We start from the raw sequence: 27,089 nt of genomic DNA, 5'->3' as shown, positions 1-27,089 counted from the left end.
TCACCCTCGCGCTCTCGCTCTTGGAGGCCTGTACTTTCCGCAAGTTCCTTGTATGCGCAAGCTCTCACATGCGTTATAACTTCACCTCGGTAATCGCTTTAACTCAATTAAGTGTATAAAAACAGGATAAATTCGAAAAGAAGCGTTCGCGGTATTGCGTTTCGAACCTAGGACCCAATGCTCTCAAACGTCGACTGTCTTACCCACCGGGCATCACCAGCTCCTCCTATATATCACGCTTGTGGACACTGCTTTATGACACCCTGCTACATGAACCAGCATTTCCATTTCCAAACCAGGCATGACGAAAGCGGTGACGTCAAGTGCACTGTGGCAGACTCTGGGCCTTCTCTATTTCTACGGCGGTCGGGCAAGGTAGCATGACGTAACGGATCTAAGTGCACCGACTTCGCACTCCGATCCTGGTAGTATCACTCATTGATCACTCATTGATCTCACTCATTGATAGTGAGATCAATACTACCACGGTGTAGTTACTCGACGATAGGAAATTTCAGTATTTCCGGGCTTTTTTTTTGTGAGATTAGTGCAATAGGCAATGGAGCTTTTGCTGCAAGTACCTTAACGCACATGCAAATATACTTTGTATAGAGAACACTCCCTCCACACCCTCATGTTAGAATAAATTTATTATGCGGTGGAATCCCTTGAAAAGCTATCGGTTTCCATCAGTGTCCTATTTTCAGCACGAGCCAATGTAGACCATATAGGCCGTACGATCTCTGAAACGTCTTTCTTTTACTTTTTTTTTTCTTTTTTCCAACTAGACTTGGTCATTGAGTACAACTGCTTCGTCACCGTGGGCAAATGGATTTGGTATAATTTTAACAGCTCACTGATTCATTAATATAATAAGGAAATGCGTTGGGCATCGCATGTCTAATGTGTAGCTACTTCGTCTTTTGTCTAATTCTGAGCACTTCGCAAGCTACGTACCAACTCGCTCAGTTCTCTATCATAAACGTCCTAACAGCACGCGTGTTTAGTAGTACCAACCGTTGCGAAGATTCCACAGCTCGTTTCACTCGAAGTGGGACACATTCCCTTAGCTACGCGAAGAAACAGCACCCGACTCCATATGTTATCTCAATGAATGGATAAGGTCGCTGAGCCGCGCGACGTGGCTTCCACGACATACGAAGTGGTGGCGCCTCAAGAGCTGCCATCGACGGATTCCCGCCTCCTGCTCATGTAGGAAGTGCACGAAAGCCTCACACGCAGATGACAACGCCAACCTCACAACAGCAAGCTGCGACGACGTATAGGGAAGCTCGAACGGGAGATAGAGGCTCACAACTATACGTTGGAACGTCAGCAGTGGGGCCAAATCTGCAACAGCCTCAATGGCCAGCTGGGCTGCAAGAAGACATGACACCTCCTGCGATACCTACTGGATCCAGGCAACACCAAGTCGGCGGCACGCAAGCAGCCGATGCAACTAATACACCGATAACCAGGCACCGACACCGAGCTGCTTGCGGAGCTCGCCAGCCGGTGCATTAACACCTCAACACAGAGCGACAAACACATGCCACGCTATGAACAGCTGGATGCCGATATTTCGGGGGCAGATGCCTGCGCTGCGCTGCACGAGCTGCGCACGACGTCAGCTCCGGGCCCCGACGGGGTTACGAACAAGGCGCTGCGTAACCTCGACACGAAGTCGGTGAGAGCGATAACCGAATACATGGACTAGTGCTGGTGCTCCAGCCGTTTACCTCCCGAATGGAAACACGTACGGATGGTGTTCGTACCAAAACCGGGCGAGAAACTGAACCTAGGGAACCTTCGCCCAGTTTCATTCATCTTTTGTCTAGGCAACCTCAGGAAGCATGTAATAATCTGCGGCTTAGAGATCTTTGCAGAGGAACACGATCTCCTGCCAACCACGATGCTCGGTTTTCGAGCACACTTGTCTGCCCAGGACGTCCTCCTTCAATTACGCCACGACTTCCTGCATCCAGACAGTGGTTCGAGCACGAAAGCTCTACGACGTATTGACCTCCATTGTGCCTTTCCAGGCCCAGGACTCAAGGCACAGACAGCTTCGAACTCTCTACGCACTGTCACCCCCGCCGAAGCAGAAGCAGCTGCCATTGCATTGGCTGTGACCTCAACACATGCCTGTACAGTTATGAGCGACTCCAAAACCGCCATAACAAACTTTGCGCGAGAAATAGAGGCACATACCACACTAAAGCTCCTACAGTCCCTATACAACAGAGTAGAATACATGGATCCCGGCTCACGCGGGTAATCCAGGGAACGAAGTGGCCCACCAACATGCTCGAGGATTCGTCCCCCGAGTGGAGGGCCTGCCGGAACCGCAGACATCAAACGAAGTCCTGCACTCGCATCAGGACATAACCAAATACTACCGTCTTACACGACACACTGCCTAGGCCCGCACGACACAGTAAACCAAACAGGCGTCAGGAGATCACCTGGCGCAGGTTATAGACACACTCATACCCGAACCCCTACGTATACTCGCACCTTCAACCGGACAAAGTAAGTCCGTACTGTCAGCTGTGCGGCGAGCTAGCTATACGCTCAGTCACATCCTCTGGGACTGTGAGGAGGAACCCCCTCCCCACGATTCCGTGGCCTCTCCCTCACCTTCATCGTGGGAGGATGTGCTGCTTAGCTTCAGCCCGGACGTGCGATTCCGAGCCGTGGAGCGAGCCGAAGAGGTCGCCGTCCCACATCGCCTGGCAGCCATCTGACCTTCCACACGAGCCCATCAATCAGCTCCCCACTCTGACGAATAAAGTTGTCTCTCTCTCTCTCTTTGTATATTTTCGACACTAAAGAGCCACCACTACGCTGGTGTTTAATAATTATCCACAGGCGCAATGGTCCGCCTATGGGTTTTTACCTACAGAACTATTTTCGATGCTACAAGGAATATTCGTAAAACACACAGATTTCTGCATCTATCATAGAGGATATCCCTTCTCTCTTGGATCAAGGTAAAAAGAAACTGATATTATTACATGAATAAGAAAGGGCCCTTATTGTTTGGCGTCTTGATGAGAAACCGTCATTAAATCTTTAATCCCTGACGTTCAGTTATAAAATTAATTGTGATTACACCACTTTTTAACTGTTCTTCTAATTATGTGTCCTTTAGCATGGTTTAGAGAATGGAATCACTCGCCTAATTACGTGTTTCTAGCAAGGTACACATCCCGCGTTAACTTTTTTCTGGCAAATCGGCAAATTCGGCTAAGAAGGAAAAATACCATGCAACTGCGCACCCAGACAGCAGCTCCATTAAACAGCCTCAGTGGGACAGCAAGCTCGCCGTTCCAGGCAGCGTATTGGCTCGATATTAATGCGCAATATTCCGCGGTAGGTGTTCCTGTGACGGAGAAATAAAGAACACGGGTGCCTAATAAAGGGAAAGTAAGACACCCACCAAATCGCACCAGGACAAATTTTTCTTTAACTGCGAGGCTTTTCTTTCGAGGAACCCGTATGGGTTTCCTTTGTAGCAATTGCTCCGATAGGGTGAATGTCTCGTTTTAGAGCGCAGCTCTTTGGCGTCCGTTCCTGGGTTTCGCGTCGTCGTCGGCGTTGGCCTCGTAACCAGCTCCGCCCCCCTTCGCTGGAGTGGGAGACGAAGGACGCGAGCCGCGAATGGCGGAGACCAATGAGAGCGGCCCCTTCAGTGACGTGCGCGCGCGATGCTGGTGTCATGCGGACCCTCCTTACGGCTCGATGCGCACTCGTGTCTGGTCTCAGCCGATCCGCTCGTTTCGTACTATCGTCTGCTCGCGCCACAGCTCTCGCCCGCGCCTGTTTGGTTCTGTTGGGTCGGTCTCGTTCGCGCTTGTTTTGGTTGTTATTTCGACAACAAACGGTTACAAATATCCCTCGAGGCCAGCGCACCTTCCACAACTTTTTTTCCCTTTAATAATTATTTCTCTCCACCTTGCTGGTTTGCGCAGAACTATTACGTCAAACACGGGTGCTGCTATCGTCGCCGCTCGGTCCAGTAACCCGAGGAACATTTCGCCTTTCCACTGGCGATGTTTGATAAACGCTGCTATCCCATGTGCACGGCTGTGAAGTCAGTTGGTATTGTTCGTATCTCGCCGGATTTCTCTATTTGCCATACCAGAATTAAACTAGCGACGTGCAATTTTCGGGAAACATCAAAGTTTTACGTCTCCTAACAGTTTCTTCATAACAACCCAATTGATGCGTTGCCAATTGGATGAAGAAGTTTGCCAATTGCTTCTTTTTTTTTTCTAAAAGGAGGCGTTTTACCGAACGGCCATGCCAGCTATGCCGGGAAACGCAAGCGTATCCTTTCGCGCAAACGAGGTAGAGCGAGCCATAGAGTTTCCTACAATAATTACTAGAGCGAACTCTGGCGCTGCAGTCGTTGTACCACCATGGGAATGATGGGAAGTGCATGTATTTGTGTGATCTTCGTGCTTGTGGATTCAGACGTCCTTGTGGCTTTGTATATTACGCTATGTAAATCTTATTGCCGAAAGTTTCAGCGCAATCTGCATCCTTCAATGTGAAGAAGACGCCGCGAACACGCACAATTGCTATTAATTGCAACGATTGAGCTTGTCCAGGTGGCCAAATCGAAACGCGCCAAGCATCTCAAGGCACTGGCATGCCCGCGATAAATTCATAATGGTGTTTCATTCGCATGTCGATACGTGCGTCCGTGGCGTAATGGTTTCTATATCAGGCTTCTGTGCTAGAGTTCCTGTGTTCGAATCCTGCCGCCGGGCAATTTTAATGATGTTTATTTATTACGCAGTACATTGTTGAATATGACGAGTTTACAAAGGCAGAAAGCCGTTTGAAGCCAAACGGACGAAGTCTAGACAACCGCTCTCATTCCAGCTCCCGTAGACACTAGCGCCAGATTTCCCTCTAGTAATTATTGTATGAAACCTTACGCAGCGAGCCAGCTTTCTAAGCAAGCAACAGAATCAGCGCCTCGACGAGAGAGAGGTGTATTCCACCAGTACCAGGATATCAAACAAACGCCTGCGCAATGCCTAGTTAGTGAGAAGCAAACACTGCGAAAAAGCGAGCTCGTCTCATAAGCATGCGCACAAAATAACGTATCCACGCCCACATCGTAAGCGCCTTTACATAGTATGCACGTACGTCATTCAACGATACTCCGCGACTTCCGGTTTACGGCAGCGCTATCTTGGGGAACCTATAGGCCTATGCGGTACCCCAAGATGGCGGAAGGTAGCGGGAGCAGACGACAGCAGTGGATGTGACTTCACGTGCATACTATGTATAGGCGAGCGCTAACATCTATAAACTTACACGGAAACGTTGCACAAAGGTATGAACGTTAGATCTGCATGGCTTATTTTTTTTTACTTTCTCCAGCTTAGGATCACAACGTGCAATAAATTAATGAAACCACGTTTATTCCACATTAGAATGCGCCGAGAGCGATGCGGTTGAAGGGGGGGGGGGGGAGGGGGTATTGTTGCAAAAGGGAAGGGTGAGGCGGCCAATGTAGAACGCAACTGGTTTGTCCGCCACCTTCCTCTGCCTGCGTTGCGTCAACGAGGGGCGAGTCCGGCCGTCCCTAACTAAGGCACACAGCGTTAACTAAACACGACAAGCCGAGCTGTGTACGAATGCCTCGCCGCCAACGCGCGGCGTCCACAGTCAACGAGAACCTCGTAACTCGACTGCACTGCGTCGGCACACCTAAGGTCGACGCTCCGTTCACCCCACGATGCCTTGGCGCCGTAACTCTTAAACTCAAGCCTCCGAGACAATTGGCAGGGTTTGCATCTCTGAGGCGTCATGTATGCTAGGCTTTGAATGAGTAAAGGGCAGGGCGAGAATGCACTTGCCGACGTCGCTCCAGCGAACCGGCCATCCGTGCAAGTTCATAGCTAGGCAATAAAGAAAAAAATGCTTGGATAGACACAGATACCTGTCTGCTTATCAACCCTGGTTCATTGCGTTGGGCACTGCAAGCACGAGTGCAAACACTTTCACACAGTAACGCATTCTTTACCATATAAATTACTCGTGTGACTTTGTTCCTTGTAGAGCACAAAAATACGAGAGTACAATAGTCGGCGTCGTCTACACGCGCCAACGTCTAAAGATAACAAATATTTAAAAATCTTTGGGAATGTAAAAGTCGGCATCGTTTCTCGTCGTAATAACACAGGCAATTATTTCAAAAGAAGCTGGAAATGTTGCAATAAATTGGGGAAAAACACTACTACTTGGAAAAAAAAAACACGCAGAAAACAAAGCGAGGAAATTAAACAGACTGTTCCATGAACACCTGCTTGTAGGCCGGCGTCATGAGCTCGGCCACCTTGTCGATAAACTCGAACGTGTTGAGGTAGTCCTCCCTGCGCACGTTCCCGAACCCCTTGACGCACATGGCCAAGTCCTTGGTCATGTAGCCCGACTCGACGAGGTCGACGACCACCCTCTCGAGGGTCCTGGCGAAGTCGAGCAGCTTGGCGTCGCCGTCCAGCTTGCCCCTGTGCCGTATCCCCTTCGTCCAGGTGAAGATGGTGGCCATCGAGTTGGTGGACGTCTCGAAGCCGGCCTTGTAGCGGCGGAAGTGCTTCGTCACGGTGCCGTGGGCGACGTCCGCGATCAGCGTCTTGCCGTCGGGGCAGATGAGCACGCTCGTCATGAGGCCGAGCGAGCCGAACCCCTGGGCCACGAACCCGGACTGGATGTCGCCGTCGTAGTTCTTGCAGGCCCACACGAAGCCGCCTTCCATCCGCAACGACCTTGAAGAGGTTGGGGAAAGAAATTTAATGAAGACTTTTATTAGAACTTCACACTCGACACTGTACTGATAATTCTGACCGGAAGCACTCCTTTCCAATTAACGCATGAGCAAGCGCCAGGCCACCCCGATATTCTTGAGAAAATAGGATCCTGCGTGAAACTGGTATTTCAAGATAACGAGAAATGGGGTGCACCACAACGAAAAGTGATCATCAGTATTTGTTAGAGGAGTATATTCCTGCGAGGCAACAGACGCTTAAGAGAAAGCCCGAGCAAAAAACTGGTGGAGAGGAAGTCGAAGTGCGATTCGTGAAATCTGGGCGCGAATCTGTGGCCACTTGGTCTCTGGCGGGCCTGCTGTTGTATATACATAGTAAATGGGCTCTTGTCTTTGTTGTTCTATCAATCAGTTATGTTTTAAAATGTGGGAACATAAACTTTTCACTAGTTGACGTTTTAATATTTTCTCTGGGAGCACGTGCTTGAGGCCGAATTAAAGTCAGCCAGCTCTCAGAGCATAATGTTTTCCAGTAAAGTTAGCATGTAAAACCGCTTTGGGAAATACGGAATCTGTGTCATAAAACGCATTGCTGTTTCAGTTCACAGTTTTCCATACAGTATATTCCGCCGTGCTAGCCAGAACATGAAGCCCAGCGGCGAACCCCGAGGGCCGAACCTCGGCGATACCGCCGTCGCAGTCGGTAGGTTCCGTCGTTCCTTATGGCGTATCATGGCGTAAAACCCCTTCGTAAAGTAGCAGCACACTTTGAAGAATTTAGCCTCCTCCTCGCGCGCTCTGGCCGACACCGCGTCGTTATTGGCCTAATAGCATCACGTGCGCCCTCGCGCCGTGCTTCAGCGCCAATTGCGCTCGAGAAGCGTCCACTGGGTGGCGAGGAGAACACGTTGGCGCCGTTGCTACGCTCGAGCGGTGTAGGCGGCGCCACGGTCGAGGAGGGCGCTTGAAAGAGAGGAGAAGCGAGGAGCAGCGAAGGCGGAGGAGGAGAATGTCGCTACTTCACGAAGTTTAAGGGGTTTTATTACGGCTAAAGCCCCTTGCTAATTTGAAAGTAGCGACACTCTCCTGCTCACGGCGCTTTCTTCCTCGATTCTCCTCACCTGCCGGCTGCGCACGGCGCGCTTTTCCTCCTGGGCTCCCGAGGACGGGCCGCAAGATTCTATGGAGGCGTGTTATTTTGAGCCAGTTGCGCGCCCCAGTGGGGTTGAAAATTTTGAGGAATGCTAACAACAGCATCGATAATGCTAGAGGCTACGTTTACGCGGAGGTTGGTTTTTTCTTAAAGCCGTATGAACGGGCTATACCGATGTAAAGGGTGCTTTGAGGCGAGTTCGGTACTGCATACAATTTTTCTGCCACATGATTAGATGCTTTACTTCGTGCGTCTGATCTAGTATTGCTTGTGACACATCCCTTTGTGTGTGGCTTATTAAGCGAAAGCCTTAGACCTCTGTTTCAAGGTCCCGTTGTGAGCTACAGAAAATATCACGTGACCGAAGGAAGGCGGGAAGCGAACCAAAGCAAGTGCAGCAGCGTATAAGAGATGATTAATGATTAGCAAAGTAATGATTGATTAGTGATTGGATTAAGATGAATTCGGGTGTATTAAGGTGGATTAAAGTCGATGAAGGTGCATTAGGGTGAATGAAGGTGCGTTGAGGTGCATTAAGGACGATTATAGTGGATTAGGGTGGATTAAAGTGTATGAGGGAGGATAAGGGTGGATTAAGAAGGATTAAGGTGCACTAAGGAGGTGAATTAAAGTGAATGAAGGAGGATTAGGGAGGATTAAGGTAGATGAATGCGGATTCGGGTGGATTAAGGTGAATAAAGGACGGTTATAGCAGATTAGCGTAGATTAAAGTGAATGAGGAAGCATTAGGGTTGATTAAGGAGGATTAAAGTGCATTAGGGAGGCTTAGAGTAGATTAAGGTCGATGAAGTTGGATTAGGGTGCATTAAGGAGGTCTATCGTGGATTATGGTGGATTGAAGCGAATGAAGGAGGATTAAGGTCGATGAATGTGGATTCGGTGGATTAATGTGCATTAGGAGGATTATGGTAGACTAATCGGTCTTGATACTCAATGAACCCTAATTCACCTTGGTACACCCTAATCCACCTTAATGCTCCTTCATCCACCTTAATCCTTATCCAGGCACCTTAATACCAGTGAATCCTGCCTAATAGTCCGAATCTACATTAATACACCCTAATCCACCTCTATCAAACCTAATCGCACTCCATGCTCCCTAACCCACCTTAATCTACACAAATCCATCTTAATCGGTCTTAATCCTCCTTTATCAACCATAATTCACCTTAATCCAGATTAATCGACCTTAGTCTACCTTTATCCACCTTAATCCCCCTAATCCTTGTTCGTGTGCTCTAATTCACCCTAATCGGTCTTAATACCCTTCATCGGCCCTTCACTTTAATCCGCCATAATCTATCTTAATCCACCTCCACCCACCTTAATCTTTATTCATGTATCTTAATCCGTCTTAATGCGCTCTAATCCACCTTAATCTTCTTTAATACACTCTAATCAACCTTAATCCTCCCTAATCAACCGTACGTCAATCACTAATGAATCATGAATTATTTTGGGTAATCATTCTCTTATACAGGGGTGGACATGCTTTGGGTCACCTCCGGCCTTCCTTGGCTCACGGGATACTTCCAGTTTACAACGCGACCTTGAAACATAGAGATCTAAAGGCTTTCGCCTTAAAACTTTTTTAAAAACTCAATGTTGACTAGCTAACGCTCATCACCTGCAATACCAAGGGTATATTTGCCAATAATTTTTTTCAGCGCGCAAAGCAGAATCTATAATGCTGCCCTTCCGACTGAATAACAACAGTTAGCGACGTGCGAGGTGATGGAGCCGCCCCAGAATATTAAGCATACTGAGGACAACCACAACAAAAACGTTGGTGAGCAGGCCGGAAGAATGAAAAAAAAATGCAGCATTAAGAGATGCTTTGCTACGAGCTATAAGAAACGCCTCAGCTCGCAAACAACGCTGTTCTTTGTCAAAACAAAGTTCTTTCGGCCAATCTCATGCAGCCACTGCTTCCTGCACAAGCCGTCACGCTTTCCTTGTGGTATCATAAAAACGGCATAACCATCTTCATGCTTCTTGCTGCAGTTATATGCCCAACAGCCCGGCATAGCGCTAGCGCATAGAGCAGGAAACACAGCGTACAACGTTCGCTACACCGAGCTAAAGCGCCGATCCAGCCGTGCTCAGGAGGAAAATGGCGGGAACGAAAAAGTAAAACACAAGCAAAACTCAAGATCCGCGTGTTTCCAAGGGCAACGACAGGGAGACCAATCGTCGTGCAGAAAAACAGGGGCATAACTGGTTGCCGCAAGGAGAACGCGCAAGGGGCGAGGAGGAGGCGAGGAGGTCGCGCGGCGGCGGCAGAGTTCAAAGAGTGTCGCTACTTTCAAATCAAGGGACTTTAATTACGGCGCGGAAGGCAGCACCATCTGGCGGCGTTGCCGAGTACCGTGCCTTGCGTCACGTGACTAAACTCTCCGCTCTCTTTGGCGGAAGCGCCCGCGGCGTCGCTACGCGACCCGACCCGAACCGTTCTTGTGGCTAGAGCAGGGACAGCTTCTACTCGCAGAGGCAACCAACAACAACCACGATAAACGACACGTCCAACGGTGGAGTAGTTGGCAAAGAAAGCTTAACATTGAAATCATCTGATTTCAAGCGGAATCAGCGGGCTGCACAGAGCACTGCCGCTCGATCGAAGCGCACAAGGTTATCCGTTTTGATGGAGTGGCCGTGGACAGTATATGCGTCCTCATCTCCCTATAGCTGGACAATTTTACATGAATGTGGTCGCTGTGCTACTTCCGCTTAAGCAATAGCAATGAATAGCGCTATATTCGATGCATTTTTCCTAAAACAATAACAGCAAATGCAAATAACTGTAGCAACGTTTTCCGCAACACGAATAGTTTCTTGGCTATTTTCGCACGCCATGGATGAGTAGTTGTCATCCGTCAATGTTCTCCTATAACACCGCGTTCTCAGAATTAGGGATCCTGATGTGGCCTCGAACACTGGTGATTAGCTTTGAATTATAAAACTTATATATTTTCAATTCATTCTTAGCAGTCAGAAGAATTTCTATAGCTGGCTTCCTGTCCACGGCGCATATCACGTACCCTCTTTCAGAATGTCTGACTTTCTTTATTACAAGCTTTCTTCAATCATCTCCAAGCAATCCTCTCCAAACGCAATTATTACTCATTAGTCCCATAGACTGCAGCGAAAATGCAACGGCATATTTTACTAGAACGTCGTAAGTTACTTTTACGTGTTAATAGAGATATTTGGAAAGAAAATAAGGGGGGAGGGGGTGTTACCTTTTGCTAGCCAAATAATATAAACTAGAAACGGCCCCATAAATTGGGGTTATGAGGAGGAATTAACTAATGTATCGAAGTATCCTTATGAACGCATGAGGAGTATTGTGCAGGATACAATAACTCAGCTAGAATGTTACACGTTCCCCAAATGCTTATCTCCCCAGTATCATGCATGCGTCTCATGACGCAGTTTCAAATATATTGGTCCAACCCTGCCGCAGTGACAGCACAGCCAATGACGAAATACTAGGGCTGCCGTTATGATCATGGCAACTTGTAGGCACCAGATGCCGTTTTCAATCGTATTTAACCCCCGCCTCTGGCTGTTTGAAGTTCTCCGTTACGGGTCGTTAGCTGTTCAGCTCACTGAGAGTCCCTGTACCGACGATGTTTGATACCTGGCCACCATGTCATCCATGAGTTAGCTGCTCAGCTCACTGAGAGTCCCTGTACAGACGATGTTTGATACCTGGCCACCATGTCATCCATGAGGCGGTGCTGGAAGAAGATGCCAACGTTTTTGAACCTCGGCTTGTACTTCTTTTCGTAGAGGCGCTCGAAGATATCCTTGAAGCGGCCGTCGTACTTCTTTAGGATCGTCTCCTTGGTGCTCAGGTAGAGCGGCAGGTTGCGCCTGAGCGCGAACTGGAAGCAGCTGTAGGCGAACTCCGTGATGGACTTGTCCGTGTTGCACATCACCGCGGCCACGCCCTGCGTGTCGTCGAAGTCGTAGACTCGCATGCGGTACGGCGAGCCAATGTCCGGCTTGTAGCACACGTCCAACGATCCCGGGCCCGGAACCACGAAATCCCTGCGTACGAAATACCTTGAAAAAAAAAACTCGAAAGAAAGGCTCAAGTTGCGTCGAAAACAGAGACGGCCGACCCGGCAGCGACGACCGCCAAGGTCGCGGGGTCGAACTATAGTCGTACGGGGACAAACAATGAGCTCATTTTTCTGGTCGCGTAAGCGACTACAGGCGCATGGGCAACGACAACCGTCCACAGACTCGACCCCTGCCATCTTTGAAGCTTGCGTGGGGGACATCGCGGTACCAAACTGTGACGCAGAAGCCCAGTTAATTTTTTTACACGTAATAACTACTTTGAATGTTGATTGTGGCCACCCCACCCAATAAGGCTGCAAGAAGCTACAATTCGCGCACTAAGATACATTGTTTGCTTAAACGAACTAATAAGCGCAGCCAACTGCCGGGCGCGTTTTTGCAGTTAAGCCAACTCTGACGTCATACCGGGGGCTTCCGTCACGCGCTTAGCTCTGGCACGCGTCGCGAAGGCCTTGGCAGCCTGTTGCACTGCATTCGTGCTGTCCTCGATAGCGAGACGTTGCATTGGGAAGTACGGACGCGATAGAGCTCGGAAGTCCCCTTCGCTACGCCACCGTAAGAAAGAGAGGAACGAGGAAACTCATTAACCTGCCGAGGTGTTGGTCCCCGAACGCGTGTCGGGCGACCACGATGGGCTTGCGCCACTGCTTGATCAGCGGCGGCACGTTGGCGCAGATGATGGGCTCGCGGAAGAGGGCGCCACCGAGCGCGTTGCGGATCACCGAGTTGGGCGACTGCCACATGCGCTTCAGCTGGTACATCTCGAGCACGTCGCGCTCGGCCGTGATGGTGGCGCACTTGATGCCGCAGTTGTAGCGCCGCAGCGCGTCGCGCGCCTGCAGCGTCACCATGTTGTCCGTCTCGTTCCGGTTGCCGATGGACAGGTCGTACACCTGCGACCCGAATCGACGGCAGAGCGAAAGGCGCGGAATCACCATGCCTGACAAGGTCGTCGTTGTGCCGTTCACTGTACACTGCGTTACGTGCACCAAAAAGAAATGTCTTTCCAATGAGCTAACTGTGGTACTGCGACAACTAATGGAGAAAAAACAAAACGAAAACGGATAAAGCACGATTGCCCATTCGCGACAGGTCAAAAACGAGCTGGATGACTAGGCCAACGACACCTATGCATAGTACGCACGTGACGTCACATCCGCTGCTGTCGTCTGCTTCCGCTACATTCCGCCATCTTGAGGAACCTTATCAACAGGCGCGCGCATAGGCCTATAGGTTCCCCAACATGGCGCCGCCGTAAACCAGAAGTCGGCGTGGAGTATCCTTAAATGACGTACGTACATACTATGTATACCCACTTCCGTGCACAGCAGTCAACGTTGTGAAGGCTACGCAAGAAGTTCGGCCAAGAAATGTTATCACTCCGCGCGTTGCGTGCATGGTTCGCCGCGCGCCAAGAGCGTTCGCTCGCCACAGCGTGCACGTGAGGCCCCTCGCGACGGGATGCAAACGAAAAACCCCGGAACAACAGCCAAAAAATAAAAATGATCTAAAACAACGCATTAACAGCCATACACCACAGTGTGTTTGTTTCTAAGGATTAGAAGTTATTTCTTTCAATACTGAGCTTACATAAACAATTGTTGAGCACAATTGCAGTAAAATAACATCGAAATATATCCAAATGCGAACGCAGCCATTGCAGGAAGCCTCCGTAGCCTCCTCAGCGAAGAGAGGGAGAGAATCATGACTATGAAGAGAGAATCATGACTAAGGCGCACAGCAAATAGCTTAGTCGGCGAGAGGCGTTCCAGAGCTCCTTTAAGCTTTGGGAACCTGGTTCCGAAGCTAGTTCTCCATAATGGTGAAAAGACGCGACCTTCGTTTGTGCAAGATCCTGCATTATTCTTACAGTCGTTCTTGCACTCGTAAATATAGTCTCCCGAACGTGGCCCGAAAGCTGTTCCTCTCCGATGAGCACGGCGTCCGCTCTAATCGGGCACGCGCCACGAAAAGCGGCAGCTGTTCGCTGCAAAGCGCGCCTTCGCGTACCTTCAGGTCGATGTCGACGTAGGGCGCGATGAGCTTGTCGCGGACCTGCTCCCAGATGACTCTCGACATGTCGTCGCCGAGCATTTCGACGATGGGGCCGCACTTGATCTTGTCCATGGCGTCTCGCGATCTTCTTTTCCCGGTGGCCGCGAAGAAGCGACAGCAACCGCGCTGCTGGTGGTGCAGGATCGAAGCAGCGCTCGGGTGCGCGCTTTGCGAAAGAGAGAGAGAAAGAAAGCTCGTTCTTCACTTGACGCGGCAATGGTGCGCCAAAAGCACGCGGCGCGCAACAGCCCTACTTTCTTTTCTTCGTGTGCCGAGCACTGCAAAGCCTAACGAAGAGTCCGACGCAAAATCAGTTTAATCTGGCAATGTACGCAGACAAAACCACTTTTTCTTTTTTGTCTGCAGAAAACAGGTCGATTGGTATTGGAGAAAGTCAGTGTCACACATCTCTGTTTCTTTTCTTTTGCTTTATTTTTCTTTTTCGTTTATTCTTTGCGTGTGAGGAGGAGGAGGAGGAATAAACTTTTATTGTAGAACCAGCACTTTATGATGGCCGGGCCTAAGCCTCCCGCGAAGGGACGTCGAGGGCTTGCCTCGCCGCCACTTCGCGGGCGTGCTGGGTCGCCCAGGTTTGGTCGTCGACGGCGGAGCTCCGCAGAGCCCCATGCAACCTCGACGAGAGAGTCGTGGTGTTAGTGTGTGTGTACTGTGCTGGGCACTCCCATAGCATATGCGGATGCGTAGACGGGTGAATTCCACAGCACCGGCAGTTGGGGGTAGTGTAGACGTCCGGAAATATAACGTGGAAGCGGGCGGGAGAAGGGTACGTGTTTGTTTGTAGTAGACGCAGGGTGGTAGCCTGCGCCCGGCTGAACTTTGGGTGAGGCGGGGGGAAGATTCGGCGACTGAGGTAAAAGGCCTTAACGAGATCGTTATAAGTTGTCAGACTGTCCCTGGTGTCCAACTCATCTCCAGTGACTCCGGTGCGGTTGACTAGGCCTCGCGCAATGGAGTGGGTGACCTCGTTGAGATTGGGCAGGTGTGGGTGGACAGGGCCCGCATGGGCCGGGATCCATGTTAGGGAGATTATGCTGTCTTTAGAGTGTGGTGCCTCGCAGAGGATGCGAACAGCTTGGGGAGAAATACGGCCTTTGCTGAAGTTAGTAACGGCTGAGCGAGAGTCACACACTATGGTGTGACAGGTGGGATCTAAAGTGGCCAGGGCGATGGCCACTTCTTCGGCCGTCTCGGAAGTGGGGGTAGTGACGCTGCAGGCGTGGTGTAGGACTCCATCGCGTGTGGCGACGGCCACAAATCGTGTACCATGGGAGTATTCGGCTGCATCAACAAATGTGTTGCCAGGTACGTGGACAAGGGCTTTTATGATAGCTCCGGCCCGAGCTTGGCGCCGGGAGCTGTTATATTCAGGGTGCATAATTCTAGGGATAGGGTCTATGTAGATCCAGCTACGAATGTCGGTCGGGATCGGTTGTTTGGGGCCCTGTTGCTGATGGTAGGTGAAGCCAAGCGTGGACAGAATAAAGCGCCCCGTTTCAGTAAGGGTGAGCCGTTCAAGCTGAGAGCGTTGTTGGGCTTCAATGAGTTCGGAAAGGTTGTTGTGAACTCCCAGTTGGTTGAAGAGTTCAGTGCTAGTGCAATGCGGGAGCCCAAGTGCTTGCTTGTAGACCCCTCGTATGAGGGTGTTGAGCTTGTTTTGCTCAGCCCGGTACCAGTTGAGGTACGCAGCAACGTAGGTAATGTGTCATATGACAAAGGATTGGACGAGTCGGAGAAGGCTTTCTTCTTTGAGTCCTCCTCGTCGGTTAGATATTGGCCTCGAGCTCCACCACTGGAAAAGCTGGCGCCACCGTCGGCGTGACGTGCTAGGAGGGATCACGTGGACATAGCGGCCGCGTCGGCTGCTTCGGGCGCTCCGAAGCGAGCTGAAAACGAGTTTAAATTCCCTCGTACGCTGCGGTTTTTATTTAGTGGCGAAATTTTCCCGCTTCGAGTGTCTCCTTTACAACGCTTGAAAGCACTACAATATGTAGTGGCTGCCTTTGAAGGCGCGCGACATGGTAGGCTACTGCTCGGTGCCGCAGGGCCGGAGGCACGTAACGGAGGCCGGTGTCAGCCTTATTCACACGTAGCCGCAGGACAAGAAGCTGTGTGAAGCTTAGCTCGCGAAACATAAAACCGGCAAACAGTCATCGGCTACAACTCGGGTATGCAGCAAGCACAGATCGACGCGAGGAAGATTTCTGCTACGGCGCCCGGTCTGCGATGTTCTGAAAACGCGCACTGAGACGCACGCCCGAGTCCGCTGCCCGACTAATGTCATGACGGTTTGGTCTATGAACTTGTCGATACTATAGATACTGGCAAGTTCAGTGGAGTGGAAAGGCAGCAGTAAGAAGCACATTTAAAGAAAGCATGGCATATGGTCATGTTTGTGTTATGAATTAATGCACTACATTACAACAAAAGGAGCAGCGGGAAATTGCACGCTGAACGCCGATAAACATACAGTGTGACGCAACTCGAGAAATAGTATCGAAAGGTCAAAGAATTTTGAAGAAAAAAAAGATTGAATCGTCGCGACGGCATATCACAGTCCCCGTAGGCGTCGAAGTCTCTACAATGAAACTATTTTTGAACAGCTCTGATAGCACCCACGCAACAATGCTTGCTTGTATACTGTCAAATGCTCATATTCTGCGGCCTAAAGCTCATGGCACGGTGCGAAAACGCGCGCGCGGAGAAAGCGAAACAGTGCGCGGACAAGCATGCAGACTCGCAGTCGGTCGCTGCGAATCTGCGTGATCGCTGCATTGAGGGTTCATTCTATTACGCTCCATTTAGTTATACAAACACTATAAGAACATGATTCACATAGTTTGCTCTCAGCGTTTACCTACTTTTCACGCAAGAAGCCGGTTCGGCTGACTCCATCGCGGCGACCGCGCGCAGTGGCGTTCACTGTACGTATTCGGTAAAGAGATAGCGACTGTAAACGATTGTGTGCTTTCAGTTTGGCCAAGATTATTATTTAGACAGTAAGAAACTTCTATCGTTTCGAAAGTACTTACAGAAATGTCTGGGAAAGCTCGCGCGTGGTGTTTTCAGTGAGCGCTGACAGCAAAACCTATGAGAAGCGCGCCACGTGATCCCTCATACTACGCCAGCGAGGCGCTTCCGATAGAGGGCGACTCCGTAACTCCTCGCCGCCAATACGTTTAAGAAGTCGTAGGGTGTTTTGAGATTGGGCACAGATCTTGTTGAGAGCCAAGGCGTTGGAGCAGTTGGTAGAGATGGTGAGACCGAAGACCCGGATACTAGGGACCAGGGGCGTAGCCAGGGGGGGGGGGGCTTATGGGGCTTCAGCCCCCCCCGAAATTTTTTCGTGCTGTCCATGCACCGCTGACCAAAGCGACCCCCGGCGCCGGAAATCACTCTGGATTTTGTCTAGAATGTCTTTTTGACGCTCGAAAAGACATTTAACCGCGAAGATTGCGAACTCGGGCTGGATTTCGTGGCAATGCCTATACACCGGCAGTCACATAACGCCAAGCAGTCCCATACGAACACAAAGTTTCAAGGGCGCTTTGATGGTGAGCGGGCTCGCCACGGCATCTCACTGAGGCCATGGAATCTATGGAGCGCATGGATATCAATTGCGGAACTTTATGGGTATAAATCTCATAAGCTCTTGATGTGAAACGTGCATTGACATTTCCAAAGTTGTGCTTTAAATTTTCAATTGCGGAACTTTGTTGGTTTAATGTTGTTATAAACATTTGACGCCAAAGGTCCATTGACTTTTCTAAAGTCTTACATCGGAACATACAACGGGACAAGCCAAATCAACACACTAGCAGACGAGTTGACAAAGCACGCAGCGAGGTCCAATGAGACGATGTGTTGGGGTGGTTCATTTGTGCCGTCATGTCACATAAAAAAGTATCAACACTTTTTAACCTACGCCAGAACAACCATGTCAAGACACTAAAGCCAGCCAAAGTAACTACGTTCTTATTTATTTTTTCTACTTTGACTTTTATTCGCCGAGAACACATTGAGCCTCTTCAATTTCTTTGTTCTCGCTACCCTACCCGCGGGCTGCCAGAGCGAGCCAGAGTGCATATGTTTTTCTCGTACGGCCCCGACCACCGCGCGGTGCACTTCGGTGGGCATTCGGTTTGCTCTGGCCGAGCGGATTTTCACCTGACAGAGTTTTGAAAGCTTTCTGGCTAGCAGACGAGAAAAAAAAACAATGGTCGCTCGCCGCCATCACTGTGGGGACTCGAAGGATTGCACCGCGTTCCTTGAGCGGAACCTTTCCGGAAAGTCTTGTTTCGCCGGTGTATGATACTGAGCAATATGCGTATGGATCTCAGTGGGCCAATCGTCTCATGTTTTCTTCGGTATTAATTCTGTAGCCCCATTAGGTGCCCGATGTAGGCATTCGATTCTGACCAACATACTTTCCTATGCGTTTTTTTTTTCCATTTCGGTGCCTCCGCCTCACAGAAAAAAATACATTGTTGCGGCGCAGCGAATTGTCGCATGGTGAAAGTTCGATTTTGATACTTCTTTTGCGGAAAGTAATGGGCGACGGGACGCTTCAGTTGCCGGATACGTTTATTATATTATTGCGAAAGCAATTATAAGGACACTCCAGGCGCATTCCTGCCGTCGCCGTCGCCCTCATGTTTCGTATAAAGTCCAAGGGGGATAAAATCGTGACCACGCGCTGCATGCTGTATGTGCGAATGAAAGCGTAGGGGGGGAGGTGGAATGGGTGAGCCGACGATGGTGGCTTAGTCTTGTGTGCGCAAAGGAGAAAAGCGGGGAGCAAGCGCGCCGCCTTCCGTCGCACGCAATACATCGGGGGGAGTGGATGGAATCGGGGCGGAATCCAGGATTCTGTGTATCTATGATTGTGCAACATGTTTATTTGCCTTGTTTGACGCATTACATACAGTTACTTTTTCTTACATACATAGACTCATCGGAGACTTATACGTACACTTAAATATCTTGTTGCGATGTTCTGTGTATACATGCAGTGAACTATGTTTCCAGTGACACTTTTTTTGTCCTTTATCAAGCCGTATTTTCACATTTGTATATCCCATTGTATCTTTGCATTTCTAATGTACGAGGGCGAGTCAAATGAAAGTGCGCCTACCCTAACCACGCAATAATGGTTCGGTTCATTATCTGCGAGGCATGCGCGTAGGAGAACGGCATGTCTCATTTACAAAAGTGACACACAGGTGTGAAGATAAATGTTCTTTAATGCTCTCATACACTGGGTTGAATATGGTTGCGTCACATAATGGGCACTTCAAAAGTTGAACAGCTAGGTGTCGCGAAGTTTTTGACAGCTAAAGGTGTTTCCGAAACAGAAATTAATCGCCGTATGGCTGCCGTTTACGTTGAACACGGCATTTCATTGACCACTGTGAAGCGTTGGAGCAAACGGTTCAAAGGACGTTGTAAAGACATTCCAAGGCCGGGCCATAACCATCGTGCAATCACCCCCCACACAATTTCAAAGGTTCATGAGCTGATGAAACAAGAACGGAGAATAAGCATCGATGAACTGGCAGACCGTCTGAACATCAGTCACGGTTCGGTTCACGCCTTAATTCATGAGCTTCTCAGTTCTCGGCTCTTTGGAGCTCAATGGATCCCCAAGATTTTGATCCATAGCGAGAAGACGGAGTACTTTCGCGCTGCCTTGACTCATCTGATCGGTTATCACAATGAGGATGATGAATTCATGTTTGCAATTGTGATCGGGGACGAACCTTGGTGCCACTACTACGAGCCTGAAACACGACGGCAAAGCTTACAGTGGAAACATTCGAATTTACACGCCCAAAGAACGCAAAGGCCATCATTTCCGCTGGAAAGGTGTTGTTGACTTTTCTTTCGGTCGTCAGGGTCCATTACTGATAGAATTTGCTAAATCTTGAGAGGCTATCAATTGTTTCCGATATTGTGAAACGCCAGAACGGCAGTGTGTCGCAATCAAGAAGGAACAACGTGGAAAATTGACGAATGGGGTCATCTTGTTCCACGACAATGGCTGTCCCCAGGTCGCTTATGTGGTTAATACAAAACTGGCAAAATTCAAGTGGGAAACGCTTCAGCATCCGCCATACAGCTCAGACCTGTCACCTTGCGACTTCTACATTTTGGGGCAATGGAAAAAACAGCTCAAGGGAACCAGATACAGACTTTTTGAAGCAGCAACCCAAGGAGTTTTATAAGACGGGAATCACGCGACTCGTTAGTCAATGGGACAAATGTCTAAATTCTCATGAAGACTACTTTTAAAAGAAGTACCTCGTTGTTGGCTCACATTTATTTGACTTGCCCTCGTATATCTTGCAGAATTCCTGCTTTTTATACGTGCCCTCTGTTGCGACTGATTTCGGTGCAATTACTCACGATACACGACCGGTGACAGCTGCTTCTGCGTAATACATTAAAACAAATTACAGCGTCATTGAGATTTTTCACTGGCCATTGCATATATACAAGAATGTAAGCACGGTTCTTGCATGACAAAGTTTCATTAACATATTTGTCCTCAACTTGTTCAGTTCATTGCCTTTTAATTTTTCATATCAGTGGCATGCACTGCTTTCCTGGTTTCGAACTGATATAGTTCTAAAGTTCGTGTGATATTTTCTTTACTTAAATAGACAAAAATATGGAAGCATTGATAACAGTTATTTTGGGCAATATTTTTGGCACATACGAGTATATTCTTTTATGAAGAAATACACATTTTATTGTTTTGACTGTGCGTAGCGTTCAAGAATTCGTTTGCAGCATCTTTGGCAATGACAATGCAGTTATTCATGTATTTGATCCCTTGACAAATTGTTTAAGAGGAAGCTTTAGCTCGGGCCCAATCCGACGCGACCTATTCAAATACTTGTAAAACGCAGAAACCCTTTTCTTAGATAATCCTGCTAATCGCTTTTACTGAAATTCGTTGCATTTGAGAGAGAAAGTTAAATCCTAGTTCTGTTGGAAATACAACTTCGATTTAGGGCCTGAATGTTGTTTAAAATATTTTGAAAAATTCGAAAGTTTGAAAATATAGAAGCACGACGTTTACAAACTAATAGCTATGCATGAATAACAGACACTGTGGTTCTGTAAACGGCATCTATTATAACAGTCAAAGGGGGCAAGTTTGCTATGTCAATTTGTATTTTACGTGAATTGGTTACGTTGTGTACAAGGGTTCTGCACAAGCCGTATTTCCACAATATTAAATTTTTTTGAGAATCATGTGTAACATATCCATTTTGTCCGCTGTAGATGTACTATTAGATGCACTTCACAGAATTGTGATATCATTTTTCATTGTTGAGTCACGGAGTTTTAAACTTGATAGCTTCGTTTTCTGAAAATTTTCGATTTGGCCAATTTTGAATAAATAATTGACCACCTAAATAAAAAATTTGAAAGCAGTAGTCACTAGAATTAAACTTTTAAATGCAACAACAAAATTTCTGGCTACGCCACTGGCCCCGTATATATGTATGTGTATATATATATATATATATATATATATATATATATATATATATATATATATATATATATATATATATATATATATATATATATATATATATGTACACACGTAGGGCCAGTGGCGTAGCCCCCCCCCGAACAAAATTTCTGGCTACGCCACTGCTAGGGACGTGTGGGATAGGACTGCCATCATGAAGGCGTAGGGTGATGGCGTCACAAGGTCGGTGATCAGATTGGTGTTTGGGAGGGCGACCCCGCTGAATGGGCTTGTATAGCAGAAGCTCCAATTTAGCCGGTGAACAGCGCAGTCCGGTCCCTTGGAGATAGGCTTCAACCGTGTCAATCGCCGTTTGGAGGGCTGATTCCATTTGACCATCACTGCCTCAGTACGACCAGATGGTGATGTCGTCGGCGTAGATGTATGGTTGATATTGTCGACTTGCTGTAGTTGCTTGGCAAGGCCAATCATGACTAAGTTAAAGAGCATGGGAGAGATAACTGAACCTTGCGGGGTGCCTTTGCTGCCAAGGGGAAGCTGGACTGATCGTAAATCCCCGGCCGAGAGAGTAGCCGTGCGATTGGAGAGAAAGTCACGGATGTAATTGTAGGCTCGCTCTCCCAGGTGGAGGTTGGAGACCTGGTCAAGGATAGCTGCATGGGAAATGTTATCAAAGGCTTGAGTGAGGTCGAGTCCGAGGATGGCTTTCATGTTACGGGAACGATCGTTTAGCACTTGATGTTTTAGCTGCAACATAGTGTCTTGAGTAGAAAGGTCAGGGCGAAATCCAATGATGGTGTGGGGATAGAGGGAGTTGTCCTCGAGGTGACTGTTGATGCGTGCTAAGAAGGCGTGTTCCATCACCTTGCATACGCATGAAGTGAGGAAGATGGGCCTTAAGTTATTGAGGCTAGATGGTTTGCCAGGCTTTGGGATTAGGATAGCGTTGGCAGTTTTCCAGGCGGCTGGAAGGGCACCACTGCGCCAGCAATCGTTGATGTAGTCAGTCAGATGGGACACGGACTCGTCATCGAGATTGCGAAGGCTTTTGTTAGTGACCCCGTCTGGCCCTGGAGCAGAACGGCCGTTAAACTTGCGTAGAGCGGCATGTATTTCAGATACGCTGAAATCGGTTTCTAGTGTAGGGTTGGGGCTACCGATGTAATTGCTGTGTGTACTGACTTGTCCCCTGGAGATATATCTGGTGCAGAGGTAGTCAAGCACCTGTTGTAGACCTTGCTTAAGGGTCTCCGTGTAAAGGAGCTTCTGCAGCCGATCCGGTTGGGTGGTGCGGGTGGTGGTATTATCAAGCTCTTCGTGTGTGTGCGTGTTTCTTTTTTTTTTAATTTCACACCGAAATGCCTCTGGCGGTTGTACGCGTATACGGGCCCATTCGGCGCTGTAAACGTTTGTGGAACCTGCTATTTTGAGTAACTCGTTCCTTCTGAACGAGAAAGGAAGGGGGTTAAGCGAGGGGCCCGATATTCATTATTCATATCACGAGAAGCTAGCAACATTAATCCTTCTGAGTAATGTTGAAAGAGTGTCATCAGTGTTTCAGTTGGTGGGTCGGAGAGCACGTGCCGCTACGACCGACTCCAGCTGCATTGGTAAATATGCAGTTATACGCGTTGGGTATACGTACAGTCCAGTTCAAAAGCTTACGGACCATAGTTGCCACTAAATTTCTGCCTTTCTTCTCAGCCTCGGCATAAAGGCTGAAAACACGTGTACGGACCATGTGCGCCTGCTTGACCAGCGCCACGCTTTTATAGAAGTTGACATGGCGCTGCTATGCTAGAAGAAACTTTTTCTTCTTCTTTTTTTGCGTGTGCCGTGGTCTCTAGACTTTTGGGCTCGGCTGTATACACAGTAAATTGTAATGACGATAGACCACTCTTCTATTGCAAAGGTTGACAGTAAATATTCGAGAAAACGGTCCCCTGCGTACGTACTACGCATTTTTAATATTTCTTTAAATTTCTTCTTCCGCAGTCATGGTAAAAGTCACGGGCAGAACTAAGACGAGAATAACACTAAAAAGGACGCACAACTCGTAATTTCATAGCGTCGAAAGGGGATGTTCCGGTGAACTCTTGTGTTTATGGGGAAAAATTTTAGAATGTCGCATATACCTTCCGCTTTCGTCCAAAAAAAAATAGATAAACTGCGTAAACGCAGACCCACTTGTGCACTTTTACGGGTGCCAGCCCCGTAAAAGCGCGAGAAAACTCGACACCTCGTTCCTCCCCTTTCGCTATCCTTTCAATGCTGTGTAAAAGGTTTCTCTTAAAGTTGGGCAGCGTTATCTCCTTCTTCTTCTTCTTTTCTTCTTCCTCCTCCTCCTCCTTCTCATTCTTCTCCTTCTTCTTCTCCCTCTTCTTCTTTACCTCCTCCTGCTTCTTCTCCTTCTTCTTCTCGACCAGGTATTTGCGAAACGATTAATCATTATATGCACATGGCCGAATAACCAGTTGGAGGCCGCGCAGCGCTCTATGCTATACTCCCGAAGTAGAAACCGAGAACTTTACTCATAAATAAAACGCGCAACGGGTGGAGCCCCTAGACAAGGGCCCCGCTGGCTTCTGCACGTCGTCTTGCTTGTCGGACCATGGCTCCTTGGACCTCGTCCTGTGCATTGGACAGCGACGTCTCCCATTGTGTGCGCTCCGTAATTTCTGCGTTTGTCTTTTGTGTCTACGCCGTGCACGCCCGCTAAATGTGGTCCAGGGTTGGCGCGCCCCCGCATCATGGGTCCGTATATATTTCTGGATAAATTTTACGGAGAATGTGTACGTTGTTATGAATATAGGTTTTCAGCTTTCTACATATAGCCTGTTCTTCCTTACTGAGATTCTTATGGGAGGAAAGGGAGGGGGGGGGGAGTTTCATTTTATTCCCTCTGGGATAGTTAAAATTGTAGTTCTGGTAAATTGGGATGAAGTGCCCGTGAAATGTGGTCCAGAGTTGGCGCGCAACCGCATCATGGGTACGTTTCCGTATATCTTTCTGGATAAATTTTACGGAGAATGTGTAGGTTGTTATGAGTATAGGTTTTCAGCTTTCTCCCTATAGCCTGTTCTTCCTTACTGAGATTCTTATGGGAGGAAAGGGAGGGGGGGAGTTTCATTTTATTCCCTCTGTCACAGTTAAAATTGTAGTTCTGGTAAATTGGGATGAAGTTGTCAGAGGCGTCCTGTGAGCACCCGCGCTGTGTATAGTATATGCGAACGAGCTACTCAGCATCTTCGTTGCTTCTTGATTCCCTCATGACTGGGTACCCATAAAAGGTGAAATTTGGCTCGGGGTTTTATATCTCGTATAAACCTATGGGCTGCAATGCATATTCGTGCGCTGAGGCAGCTTCCTGCATGCCACTTGTGAGACCGCACTACTTTCTGTGGCAAAGAAGGGAACGCTACAGAGGAAACGCAGGCGCAACTGAGAGCGCTCCCCGAAATAGTCCCACATTATCATCCGGATAAGCGTAATCTGAGGGGAAAGAGAAAACATAAACAAATTACAGCAGCCACACATAACCAAATACACAGCTGTGTGTTAAATCTGACTTTATTTCGACTGCTTTGCTCTTCCGCGTTTGGCCAAATGCGAAACCATCACCCGTGGAAGCTACGCTGATTCAGTGACTGCTACAAAAGAGAGAGAGAGAGGAAAGGCTCTTACAAAGCGTCGTTTTATGCATTCAAGCACAAAAGTAACTGGAACGCCAATGCATTTCTCCGCAAAATTCGGCAATTTATATCTCGGAACTGTTGTCATCCTGAGAATCCGTTCCAATTGGATACGCCTCGCAAACTCCAAGGCTATAATTTGTAAATCGCAATATGGACCATAAGGTCATTTGCTAAAAAGTTAATTAGTGATTTTTTTTAATTAGTCGACCATGCATTTCAATTCTTTGTGGAAGTAGTGTCCGTTGCTTCGAGTAGACCACCTGATGAACTAGAATTCTGCTATTTGCCCCCAGGCAACGTTGAAGAATTTTCGGAAGTGTTCGCTGAAACACCCTTTACAGTGCCGCGCGTCACGGCACTGCTAGTCGGTGCGGTGATTTCGCTGAGTTCCGATTACCTATGTTTTTCTCATTCATACGTATTGCAAAAAAAAACATGAAAAATGTCTACTACAGTCGCCGACTGATTTTTCGGACCCCAAAAATTATGACACGCTCGATTATTCGGTCTGCTTCGCGGCACCACCATTCTCCCCATAGACCATAATTTATAACAACTGCTGAAAGTTCGGACACCTTGCAACCTCTCGTCTGATTTTTCGGACACTCCTTGAGCCAACTCGATCGAGAGCACCATGCACCGACTTTGACCGGTGCATGGTTCGATTTGCTGAAGACCATTTTTGTTGGAATTTGAACCAACGCCGGAAAACGCCGGTAAAAACGCTGAATGTGGGGCGCCCTTAAGATGTGGGAATGGCTGCACAGATAATGCGTTCCTAAATATAAAATCTTCATGAATCTTATTCCTTCACCCGTAATTACATCGTTCAAGAAATTTACTCACCTGCAGTAGATAGTCAAGCGAAGAAAAGCAACAACACACGACAAACTATGGCAGTACGAGAGCGGAACTTGTCGTCGGTCCTCCGACTTTAGCGGCCCGCCGATACTCATTGCGTTTCATATAACTGTATACGCCCAAACGCAAGCCCTCATGATTTAGTAAAACGCGTTGTTGTATGACGCTGAAGTTAAAACTGCTTTTGACGTGCCGCTTTATTAGAACGTGAATCATTCTGACAGGCGGAATGGTTTCCCTGGCTTCCCAAGAACGGTGCCAGTCCGAAGCCCCCACATAACCGCCTTTCCATGCCTACAACAGCATCGCAGCGCCAGTGTTCCCCCTATGTAATATTGTGAGGATGGAAGGTAACCGATGGTCATTAAGGGTTACGGACTGAATTCCAAGGGAAGGGAAGCGTAGCAGGGGGCGGCAGAAAGTTAGGTGGGCGGATGAGATTAAGAAGTTTGCAGGGACAACATGGCCACAATTAGTACATGACCGGGGTGGTTGGAGAAGTATGGGAGAGGCCTTTGCCCTGCAGTGGGCGTAACCAGGCTGATGGTGATTATTATTATTATTATTATTATTATTATTATTATTATTATTATTATTATTATTATTATTATTATTATTATTATTATTATTATTATTATTATTATTATTATTATTATTATTATTATTATTATTGGGAGAAACTCTTTGCTGGGATCCAGACACACTGAGCTTCTGTCTCTGGAGGCATACAGTTTCTCACTATGTGTCTGGAGGCATTCAATTATAACCTTCTGCATGCGGACCACATATACGCCTTCATAGAGTGACAGCATAATCGCGGCGGTGCGAATGGCGAACGCGCCTCGAGCGTACGTATAATTGTCGTCACAATAATAATGCAGTGAAAAAAAAGAAGTCGCTGCA

The 27,089-nt window shown here is 48.2% G+C and overlaps 1 protein-coding gene across 1 annotated transcript in view; it reads right to left on the bottom strand.

Moving 5' to 3' along the window:
- Positions 1–6,050: 6,050 nt before the first annotated feature.
- Positions 6,051–27,089, bottom strand: part of LOC135919728 (isocitrate dehydrogenase [NADP] cytoplasmic-like) — a 28,850-nt gene continuing 7,811 nt past the window's right edge. Inside the window, exons 2-5 of the mRNA XM_065453595.2 lie at positions 14,061–14,271; positions 12,639–12,943; positions 11,673–12,014; positions 6,051–6,788 (exon numbers count right to left, since the gene is read on the bottom strand). Of these exons, the coding sequence (XP_065309667.1) occupies positions 6,302–6,788; positions 11,673–12,014; positions 12,639–12,943; positions 14,061–14,177 (1,251 nt within the window). The 5' untranslated portion in view covers positions 14,178–14,271 and the 3' untranslated portion in view covers positions 6,051–6,301. The remainder of the gene's footprint in view (positions 6,789–11,672; positions 12,015–12,638; positions 12,944–14,060; positions 14,272–27,089) is intronic.

This window comes from Dermacentor albipictus, chromosome 7 (genome assembly GCF_038994185.2).
Source record: "Dermacentor albipictus isolate Rhodes 1998 colony chromosome 7, USDA_Dalb.pri_finalv2, whole genome shotgun sequence".
Lineage (NCBI taxonomy): Eukaryota > Metazoa > Arthropoda > Arachnida > Ixodida > Ixodidae > Dermacentor > Dermacentor albipictus.
Note: the sequence above shows the minus strand (reverse complement) of the source record. Positions and strands in the feature narration are given on the sequence as shown.